The 12,313-nt window shown below is 36.6% G+C and overlaps 1 protein-coding gene across 4 annotated transcripts in view; it reads right to left on the bottom strand.

Annotated features, from left to right (window-relative positions):
- Window positions 1-12,313, bottom strand: part of CCDC102B (coiled-coil domain containing 102B) — a 188,548-nt gene that overhangs the window by 45,628 nt on the left and 130,607 nt on the right. For all 4 annotated transcript variants that reach the window (XM_027575760.1, XM_027575762.2, XM_027575761.1 and 1 more), the window contains one exon: window positions 9,301-9,417. In XM_027575760.1, the coding sequence (XP_027431561.1) occupies window positions 9,301-9,417 (117 nt within the window). The remainder of the gene's footprint in view (window positions 1-9,300; window positions 9,418-12,313) is intronic.

Raw genomic sequence — 12,313 nt, 5'->3', positions numbered from 1 at the left:
GGGATCGAGTCCCACATCGGGCTCCCTGCTCGGCGGGGAGTCTGCTTCTCCCTCTGACCCTCTTCCCTCTCGTGCTCTTTATCTCTCATTCTCTCTCTCTAATAAATAAATAAAATCTTTAAAAAAAAAAAAACCACAAGATACCTAGGAATAAATCTAACCAAAGAGGCAAAGAATCTGTACTCAGAAAACTACAGAATACTCATGAAAGAAAGTGAGGAAGACACAAAGAAATGGGAAACGTTGCATGCTCATGGATTGGAAGAACAAATATTGTGAAGATGTCAATGCTACCTAGAGCAATCTACACATTTCATGCAATCCCTACCAAAATCCAATCAGCTTTTCAAAGAAATGGAACAAATAATCCTAAAATTTGTGTAGAACCAGAAAAGACCCCGAATAGCCAGAGGAATGTTGAAAAAAAGCAAAGCTGGTGGCATCACAATTCCGGACTTCAAGCTCTATTACAAAGCTGTCATCATCAAGACAGTATGGTACTGGTACAAAAACAGACACATAGATCAGTGGAACAGAATAGAGAGGCCAGATATGGACCCTCAACTCTATGGTCAACTCATCTTTGACAAAGCAGGAAAGAATGTCCCATGGAAAAAAGACAGTCTCTTCAACAAATGGTGTTGGGAAAATTGGACAGCCACATGCAGAAGAATGAAACTGGGCCATTTCCTCACACCACACACAAAAATAGACTCCAAATGGATGAAAGACCTAAATGTGAGAGAGGAATCCATCAAAATCCTTGAGGAGAACACAGGCAGCAACCTCTTCAACTTCAGCACAGCAACTTCTTCCTAGAAACATCGCCAAAAGCAAGGGAAGTGCAAAAATGAACTATTGAGACTTCACCAAGATAAAAAGCTTTTCCACAGCTAAGGAAACAGTCAACAAAACCAAAAGACAACTGCCAGAATGGGAGAAGATATTTGCAAATGCTGTATCAGATAAAGGGCTAGTATCCAAAATCTATAAAGAACTTAACAGACTCAACACCCAAAGAACAAATGATCCAATCAAGAAATGGGCAGAAGACATGAACAGATATTTCTGCAAAGAAGACATCCAAATGGCCAACAGACACATGAAAAAGTGCTCAACATCGCTCGGCATCAGGGAAATCCAAATCAAAACCTCAATGAGATACCACCTCACACCCGTCAGAATGGCTAAAATTAACAAGTCAGGAAACGACAGATGTTGGTGAGGATGCAGAGAAAGGGGAACCCTGCTACACTGTTGGTGGGAATGCAAGCTGGTGCAGCCACTCTGGAAAACAGTATGGAGGTTCCTCAAAAAGTTGACCCAGCAATTGCATTCCTTGGTATTTACCCTAAAGATACAAATGTAGTGATCCGATGGGGCACATGTACCCCAATGTTTATAGAAGCAATGTCTACAACAGCCAAACTATGGGAAGAGCCTAGATGTCCACCAACAGATGAATGGATAAAGAAGATGTGGTACGCACACACACACACACACACACACACACACACAGGAATATTATGCAGCTATCAAAAAAATGAAATCTTGCCATTCGCAATGATATGGATGGAACTAGAGGGTATTATGCTAAGCGAAATAAGTCACTCAGAGAAAGACAAGTATCATATGATCTCACTGATATGAGGAATTTCAGAAACAAGACACAGTATCACAGGGGAAGGGAGGGAAAAATGAAAGAAGACAAAACCAGAGCGGGAGACAAACCCTAAGAGACTCTTCATCTCAGGAAACAAACTGAGGGCTGCTGGAGCGGTGGGGGGTGGGAGGGGTGGGGTGGCTGGGGGATGGACGTTGGGGAGGGTATGTGCTTATGGTGAGCACTGTGAATTGTGCAAGACTATTGAATCACAGATCTGTACCTCTGAAACAAATAATGCAACATATGTTAAGAAAAAAGAAAAAGAAGAAGATAGCAGGAGGGGAAGAATGAAGGGGAGTAAGTCGCAGGGGGAGACGAACCATGAGAGACGATGGACTCTGAAAAACAAACTGAGGGCTCTAGAGGGGAGGGGGGTGGGGGGATGGGTTAGCCTGGTGATGGGTATTAAAGATGGCACGTTCTGTGTGGAGCATTGGGTATTATGCACAAACAATGAATCATGGAACACTACATCAAGAACTAATGATGTAATGTATGGTGATTAACATAACAATGAAAAAATTAAAAAACAAAAAGAAATGATGGGTCAAAGGGCCCAGAAAAGTCCCAGATATATGTCCAAAAGAGGACACGACCTGGAGGGCATCAGACTGGAAGATGTAGGCAGGTCATCAAGAAAGCACTAGGTGATGGAGGGTTGGAAGTTTTATTAATGCAGTCTCTCTTCTATTCCCACACAGACTGCTTTCTATCCAATAGAATAAAATAAGGAACTTATGGGTAAGAAAAAAAATCTCAGATTGTAATTAAATCCTCAATCAAATTTAGCTAAAAAGCTTTCTGAATGCCTGGCCAGCAGGAAAAACTGCTGATGGGGTATCTGCACAAAGGAGTTTTAAATTTTTCAGCCCACCCTACACAATTCTAAACCTTTTTTGAAAAAAAAAAAAAATCTATCATTCAAGGCACCTAATACTTCCTGGGTAAATCATCACAGACTTTCATCTGTTATTCAATTTTTATATTTATCAGTTTTCTATAAATGCAGGACAAATGACAGTTTTGGTCTTGAATAATTAGATTATTTAGATTTATATCTGTCTAAAAAAAACAGAATGCATATCCATGTATGACAGTTTAATTTTCAGTTTTCCCAGAATATTATTTTTTTCTCTAATGGCTTATTCATATACAATATCTCTTTAGAGATTCTGGTTCCTGAGCTTTGTCAATATAGACCCAAAATGTGCCAGAATGCTTAAATCCATATCACTAACAGACTTCTAAATTAATTTGCTTGCAACCATCAATATCCTCTTTCAAAATTACGTAATTATTTCTGATACATTTGGAGTATTCTCAGTAATCTAACTCACTTTGCTACAATGTGTAAAGTCAGTCAGAGGTATGAAATACAAGAGATTTAAATCAATTTAGGTTAACATCTTTTGTGGCGGTCTCAGAAAATTAAATTATGATGGCATTAGATTTTTCTTTTTTTTTAAGATTTTATTTATTTATTTGACAGAGAGAGAGAGAACAAGTAGGCAGAGAGGCAGGCAGAGGGAGAGGGAGAAGCAGGCTCCCCACGGAGCAGGGAGCCCGATGCGGGGCTCGATCCCAGGACCCTGGGATCATGACCTGAGCCAAAGGCAGCTGCTTAACCAGCTGAGCCACCCAGGCGCCCCAGATGGCATTAGATTTCTAATTATACAACTCCCTTCCAAAGATAATACTATTTAACCCTGTCAATAAATAAAATCCCAGGAATCTCTTCATTTAGAATTTATAACTAGGTCAACCCCCCAGCATCATGCAGATCTGCTACATAGCTCCCATACAGCTGAAAGCATGCACTTAACTATAATTTTTGAAGAATCCTACATCTCTCACTGAAGGCAGTTCTCTGAAGGCAGGTCTATTTCTATATCACACACCACTGAATTACTAGATCCTAGCACAGTAGGTACCGTACACACAAAACATGCAGAATTAAAGTTTGAATTAGAATTTAAGAAAGCACCTTGAAAATATTTTTTTCCTTTTTTTTAACATAGAACAAAAACATTTTTCTGCCCTCTGTATTTTCCCCCACCTTGCCACAAAAAATCTGGTGATGAATTGCTCCCATTAGACTATGCCAGTTACTCTTCTAGTGATAAAAATATTCTCCCAAATCAATATAATTCCTGATATTTATTAAGAGGGAAAGGAGGAATTTTTTGCTTCACTGTTAAGAGTCAATATTATAAAAAATGTTTCAACATATTCCTCTACTCAAAAATAATGGTCTAAGTCTTTTACAGATCAGATCACCCTTTTTATCACATTATTTCCCGCTAATACTGCAGTCTTTCACTGTCTCACCTGATAACCCCTTCCCACCTGCACTCTTTACTTGGCTAGCTGTCGTTCCTATTGCATATCTCATTCTGGACATCCACCTGTAGCTTCTATGTACTTACACAGGTCACTATACTTCACCTACCGACATACAGAACACAGCGTATTTAACTGTCTGGGGTGTTGATTTGTTTCCCACCGTGGCCATCACTATGTCCATCACTCTCTCAGACCCTTAGTGCTTAATCCCAGTGCCAAGCACCCTGGAGATGGCTGATAAATACTTGTTGGTAAATGAATAAGATAATGAATGAATGAGCATGGGAACCATTTACTTTGTTATCTTGTTTTCTACTTCACTATTATTTCATTGTGCCTATGCAGAGAGAGCAGAGAGACTCTGCTTGATGTTCACATTGAGAAAAATTTCCTTTGAAACCCCAATCAATAATATAACATCTGTGTATGAAAAATTTATGGTACAAAATGTTTATGTCTTATCTTGCATAAGCAAAATAAAGAGGGCTACTTTATATACCCACTAGTTAAATTTAATAGGCTACCCATCTGGGCATTTTTTTCTCAATTAGGAAGCAGCATTTTAAAAGTGAATAAATATATTCTAGAGGCACCTGGGTGGCTCAGTCAGTTAAGCATCCAACTCTCGGTTTTAGCTCAGGTGGTGATCTCAGGGTCGTGAGACGGGGCCTGCATGGGGCTCTCTGCTCAGTGTGGAGTCCGCTTGAGATTCTCTCTCGCCCTCTCCTTCTGTCCCTCTCCCCATTCAAGCTCTCGCTCTCGCTCTCTCTCAAAATAAATGAATAAAATATTTTTTAAAAAATAAGACATTCTAAAAGAGAGAGAGATAAAAACAAATGAATATATTTGGTCCCTTCAATTTATACTACACTGTATTCAATTAGGATTAGGAAGAAAAATAATTTTAAGAGTTTGGTACCACGTGGAAAGATTTTAACCTTAATGAAGTATCAGAGACAATATGTGTCAACAGCAGAACACTAAGCAAGAGCTACTGTGGATAATCCACTAATATCAGAAAGGGAGATGTAAAATAAGGGACCAGGATATATCTTCAGAGTTTTTAGTTGTACCTAGTGGGCTAAATAGGGAAAAGTATGTCGACTTCATCTTTCCAAAGTGCAACAGAAATAGGATGTAAATGTGTGGATAGGTGAGAAAAAAATCCACAAATAAGAAATAAGAAAATAAGAAATCAAAATTCCTGGGGCACCTGGGTGGCTCAGATGGTTAAGCGTCTGCCTTCAGCTTGGGTCATGATCCCAGGGTCCTGGGGTCAAGCCCCACATCAGGCTCTTGGCTCAGCAGGGAGCCTGCTTCTCCCTCTCCCTTTGCCTCTCTCCCTGCTCATGCTCTCTCTCGCTCTCTGTATCTCTGTCTCAAATGAATAAATAAAATCTTTAAAAAAATATCACCTAGATTTGTGCTCATGTTTCTTTCTAAAAAAAAGAAATCAAAATTCCTAGAAGTTTGAAACTGAAATGTTGGTAATATGCTTTTTAGAACAATACAGGATAAAACAGTTATTCTCCCTTGGATTAATGTGTATCCCAAAAATGCTGGCCTAAAAAAAAATGTAAAAGGAGTGTTTCCTGATTATGGGCTTGCTTTCAAGCAGCAACCAGACTGTAGAAAGAAGTAATGATTTTTTGACTCACGATGCCAGTTAATTTCCATTCTAAACAAACTTTTCATTTCCAGTTTGAAGGGCCTTGGTCTTAAATATGGAGAACAAATGAAATGTATGTGTTACACATATGCATATACTGAGACCTATCCATTCACCCAGCAACTTGGTGCTCAGAGAATCCACCTCCTCAAACATGGCCCAGAAGACCCAATTATGTAAATATTCTGGGGCTTTTTGTCAATGTTGCATTTCAAATTTCTTTGACCAAATTTCTACAATGAGAAGCTTACTTCTGGAAAAAAATGAAGCAGATTAAGAAATAGGGAGAATACGCTGGTCAAGTGAAAACAATACTATTATGGAATTGGCAAGTATTAGTAACAGTTTAAAAACTTGCCTATCATAAATGGGGATCATCAATTTTAAAAAAGTTGTGATGTTTGATATTAAAATACTGCTTTTTTCCAATTCAAGCAATATTGTTGAAAATTTGCTACAGTTCTTCAATAAACTCTCAAGGTGATAGACCAGGTCAGCAATGTCAAAGACTCACTACTGGCCCCATTTGATTTCTGGATTCAAACTCATTAGCTGGGTGGCCTTGGTAAGTGGCCTAACTTGCTGGCAATCTGACTCTGAGTGTGCACCTCTGAAAAACTGAACTAAATGACAACATACGTAAGAAATTATTTTAAGAATGTTTGAGGTTATTTTGTAACCTTGAGCAAGGTAAATTCTCTAAGGCTCTTTCCTTTAAAAGTAGACAAAAATATATATAGATCATAAAACAAAAAAGTAATAAAAAGAAGTATGTTAACTATACTGGAACTAAAATAAAAAAACTTAATAAAAATAAAAGCAAAATTAAAAAAGAATATATAGATCATCAGTGTTGATATTAAGTGAGATCTTATATTTTAATGGCCCAGCACTACAAATGTGACATATTTGAAGTTATCAGTAAATGATAGTTATTATAATAGACATTATATCTGTAAAAATGAGCAAACAACTAGAAATTTATGTTTAGATAAGTAAAATATAGCTTAAAATTACCTTTTTGTCTATCAGGGAAATATTAAAAATAATAATATATACTGTTGGCTATAGAATAATGAAATGAGAATGTTTATGCACTGCAGGTGAGTGAGAATGTAAATTGATATAATTTTTCTAAAGGACAATTTGTCAATGTGTATAAAAGATTTAAATAATAAACATTCTCTTGACAAGCCATACCATTTCTAGGAATTTACCCTAAGCCATTTTAAATGTGCAAAGATGATTGTGCACATACAAACTGCAATATTGATTATATATCTTAAAAAAACCCTATTTTTATTTTTTTAAGATTTTATTTATTTATTTGAGATAGCAGAATCGGTTGGGGGGGGGGAACGGCAGAGGGAAAGGGAGAAGCAGACTCCCCTCTGAGCAGGGAGTTTGAGATGGGGCTCAATCCCAGGACCTTGGGATCATGACCTGAGCCAAAGGCAGACACTTAACTGACTGAGCCACCCAGTCACTCCAAAAACCTGATATTTAGAAATAGGTTATACTTGAATTAAGGTATGGTACAATCACTCAATGGCTTTTATGAAAACATATTACACATTATGATACGATTTTAGACACCTAAACATAGCCAGTGTAAAAAAATAATGCCAACACAGAGTGATTATTTGTCTTCTTTTCTAAGGAAAGAAAAAAGCTTCTATCCTAATTTAAAACTGAAATGAACACATATATGCTCATATATACCACACACACACACACACACACACACACACACACACACACACACACACACAAGCTCATTGTTTCTATTAAGAATCTCAATATTTTAGTTAATATTTTATTTGTTTTCTTTTGAACAAAGTTTTCTTTCTGAAATGTAATCCAATTGAATATACCACTTACGCGCACATAGCCAATTCATGTCTTTCATTTGCTTTCAGCTTTCAGTCCTCTATTAAGAATTTTTAATCATAAAATCATATATCATAGTACTTGAGTGTCTTGTGGGAGATTACCTTTTGGTGGATAAAAGGTTTGAATCCTAATCTAAGAAACATAGTTGAGCTGTATCGATATGAAACACCTAATACAAGGCCACATAATTAATAAATGAGTCTCTGAACTTTTTACTAAATCAAACTAAAAAATTGTACATCAGAGATCCTATGTTGCTATGGCTCCCAGTGCATCTAAAAATGATGATGTAAGATCATGTCCTCGGCTTTTCAGGAGAGTTATAATAAATATCCAGATGTGTCTTTTTCTGTTTTTATCTCTAACTGCTAGGTAAGCTTTTATACATGATGTGCAAAGCTTAATGTAAGATGTTCTCAGATCTCAGGTCCAAGAAAAGGTGGCGCCTCTCCTGATGGTTTGATTCCTTTTAGAAAACAGCCATCACACAAACCACCATTTTCCCTTTTGACCTAACTGGTAGGAAGAATTGTTTCATTGAAACAAACATCAGCCTTTCTCTTAACGGATCTCCCCATATGCCTTTCCTCACCCACCATCCCTTCACGTGACTCGTGGAAGAGCGGGCAAGGAACAGTGCTGATGCAATCAGGAAGAGCTATTTCTCCTCAACAACTTAGTGGAACTCCCTAAATCAAGGCATGCTGCCTCTGGCAAGTTTTCCCTTGCAGTGTGTGAGCTTTTCAAAAATCCCATGTGATGACTTTTATTATTCTTACTTCCATTATTTCAATCAATCTGTAAACTGAAACTTAGAGAGGCATAAGGAGTTGACCAGAATAAAGTAATCAGTAATGGAGCTGCTCCTGGCTCCAAAATCTATGATTTATGCATTTTCCACTGCACTATGTTCTTCTGATATAAAAATATACTGTAGTGTGAGTTCAGTCTTTACAGATCTTTATAAAGAAGAAACCATCTAATACAAATCTCCTTCCTCCCAGCCTACATTTCCTGAATTGCTCCTACACATGGGTATCCAAGACATTCTTCCAGGATTATGATACAAAATAAGTAATTTATGATTTCCCACTTTTAGGGCACTAACACTATTTTCTATGCAGTGCAAATAATTCAATCCTCTATCTATAAGAACAATAATTCCTCCTTTATTAACATGACAGAGAAAACAGAATTTACAACCTGTGAAAATTCTTCTGGTGGTGACTGCGGTAGAAGTGTTGGAAATAAATGTTCCCACCATTTTATGTGCCATACCTAAGAAATGAATTAACTCACAAGAGTGAGGTCACCCTGCCTTGTCTCTCACTGTTACTAGCTGCCAAGAGCTGTGTTAATTCCACCAGAAACTGCATGCTACACATTTGTAAGTCATTGGTCCTTACGATAACTTAACACATTAGATCCAGCAGCCAACTGAACCTTTAGTAAGTATTTACTCACAGCTAGAATTGTATTGGCTATAAGGTGGTTTTTTCATCAAATATTTTGTCTTTATAATAGTCAGATAATTCCAATCTAGTGATGAGTCAGTATCATCCCATAGCATTTTAAGTCATATATTAACTGATTATATTATTTTTGATTTTCAGTAGCATCCTTCTTCATAAAGTAACCAACGATGCCTCTGTTATACTTCTTAAAATAGTATATCACTTAATAATCTTCAGGTATGTTTTGGCATTATAATCTTTATCCAATATCTTACCTCAGCTCTTAACTGGAAGATCAGTCTATCCTTGCTGTTTTGAGATTTTGATTCTTCCTTTATATCTCCTGATAGTTCTTCCATTTCATTTTCATGCTGACCAGGAATAATGTTAAACTGAAAAAAAAAAAAAAAAGGTTAAAATTATAATCACATGATGCTCCAAAGGCTGGCTCCAGGATAATCCACATTAGTCTTTCGTTTTGCTTTTAGTTTAGTTTAGTTTTTTGTTCATTTGTTTTTTATGTGGATTCTGGCAGGTTTTATTGTTGCTGTGGTAATTAATGTAGTTAAACCATTTATTTCTTATATTTGAAAAATTCTTGGTTATTAGAAAACAAATCAGCAAATTTCCATAAATTCAAACTCATCAATTGAAAAAATTGGCCAAAACTTGGTTACCACAAAGAATCCTGGTAATTGAACAACTGGATTCTAAACAAATCCAACTAATACTGATTTTTCTTTTTAAGATTTTACTTATTTATTTGACAGAGAGAGAGACACAGTGAGAGAGGGAACACAAGCAGGGGGAGTCGGAGAGGGAGAAGCAGGCTTCCCGCCAAGCAGGGAGCCCAATGTGGGGCTCGATCCCAGGACCCTGAGACAATGACCTGAGCAAAAGGCAGACGCTTAATGACTGAGCCACCCAGGTGCCCCAATTAATACCGATCTTACAGTCTTGAATATCTGTAATACAGGACCCTTTGTAATCCTATTTAATGTCTATTTTTTATGAAGTCTAAGGAGTATATAGATTATAACAGAGGCAAACTTGGGCAATGGAAAAATACATCTACACAATGCTAGAGCTGGTAAAAATATGTTTATTAAAGATGCCAATAAATTAACAGCAAAACAGGATAAATAAACTATGGCATATCCAGATAATGGAATATTATTCAGCACTAAAAAGCCAAGAAAAGACATGGAGGAAACTTAAATATATATTACTAAGTGAAAGAAGCCAATCTGAAAAGGCTACTTACTGTATAATTCTAATTATGTGACATTCTGGAAAAGGCAAAACCATGGAGAAAATATAAAATCAGTGGTTTTCAGGGCTGCAGGGAGGAAGAGATGAATAGGTGGAGCACAGAGATTTTTAGGGAAGCAAAACTATTTGGTATATCACTGGTGGATACATGTCATTATACATTTGTCTAAACCCAGAGAATGCACAACACCAAGAGTGCACTCTAAGGTAAACTATGGACAGTGATGTGTCAATGTAGGTTCATCATTTGTCACAAATGTACCACTATGGCAGAGGACACCGATAATAGAGAAGGGTGTGCTTAAGTGGAGACAGGGAGCATACAGGAAATGTATGTATCTTCCACTCAATTTTGCTGTGAATCTAAAACTGCTCTAAAAAATAATCTATAAAAAGAAACATAGGAATGTGAGAAAAATCCTGGAAATGCACAGTAATTTTCCCCCTACCTGTTCTTATAGTTTTCAGCAGAAACACAAATTTTGATAAATCTATACAATGTGTAATACACACACATATGTTTGTTTTGTTAACTTATATTTTCCCCTAAAATATGTAGGTAAATATTTTCAGAATTTATATAATTTGTAAGTAATCCCACAATAAATTAGAAAATACAAGCAAACATTATACTATTTATCATTAAAAATATTACTCATAACATTACCATTGTTAATAGTAATATTAAGTATGTACTAGTCTCTAGGAACTGGACTTGATATATATTTCCTTAGTTAAAGGTAGAGTAATCCTGTGTTAGGTACTATCTTTACCTTAAAGAAAAATCAGCCGTATTTTCACTAGGCTTAAGTAACTTCCCCAAATTCACAAAGCTAGTAACTGGAAGAAGCACATTTTAAGGATGTTCTTGCCAAATTCATTACCTGAGTTCTTAATCATAAACCAGCAGCCAGCTACATCTATAATTATAAAGATAAAAGCCATTGTATAGCTTACTGAAAGGCAAAAAGCTTATAGCCACATGCTAGAAATGAACTACAATGGTGTTGGGGGCTGATATGCCAAGTACAGAGAGGCTCCTTGTTCAGAGGTAGTAACCTGGAGAACGCACCATGGAAGGCAAGTGTGGAACAGGACACAACACCATGGGGTTCAGTCAAAGTCTATGCATGTTTCACCCCACCTTCCAATGTGGCATTCATCTCTGGCTAAAATAAAATAAAATAAAATAGAAGTCACTTTGCTAAAGAAAATAATGAATTGCAAGGATAAGATCAAAGCAATCAAAGCATCAGGTTTTGGTTTGAGTTCACCAAAGTAAAATCCAACTCATTCGGGTAATTGAATGCCCTTAGTTTAACTTCTGAAATCATGACCATTAATTCTCAGAGAATCAGATCAATCAATAAGCTCTCTCACTGTCAATAGGACTGCAATCAATGTTACCACACAAAGGAGAGAGGAGGCAGGAAAATAAATTTTCATACATAGCAGTATGGGAAATCCACACCAATTACCTAAAATAATTCCATTTTCATTTTTTGCTGACAGTGGAAAATCAAGGATCTCTGGACATGTGAAGAAACCAAGAACATGAATAAAATAGCCAAGATTCAAAGACACAATGTCTGAGAGCAAAAAAAAAAAAAAAAAAAAAGACAGATGAATGGTATATTTTAAGATATGAAAGAAAATGTAATTAAAAATCTAATCATTATGTTTGGAAAAAATGAATATATATTGCACTCATAAATTAAGGACAGAACAATTTCAAAATTTCAAAGAACAATAAAAGAAACATTTTAAAATGTGTCTAGTAATCCCTTCCTTTAGAAAAGTTTGCTAAAAATGTTGGAAAATAGAGTCAGAGGTTGAAGTGTGTCAAAGCTCAGTTCTTGGACCTGTTCACTTGATGAATTCACTCCTTTGGACAGATGATGTGCACCCATAGCATTGCATACAAGTCAAAATTCTGACAATCTCCAAATGTCTAGTTCCATCCTGTAGGTCTCCTTTGAACTTCGGACTCAACTTCCTACTTGTCACTTCTGTAGG

Source organism: Zalophus californianus, chromosome 14, assembly GCF_009762305.2.
Source record: "Zalophus californianus isolate mZalCal1 chromosome 14, mZalCal1.pri.v2, whole genome shotgun sequence".
NCBI lineage: Eukaryota > Metazoa > Chordata > Mammalia > Carnivora > Otariidae > Zalophus > Zalophus californianus.
The sequence above is the reverse complement of the archived record's forward strand: the minus strand, read 5'-3'. Positions and strand labels throughout refer to the sequence as shown.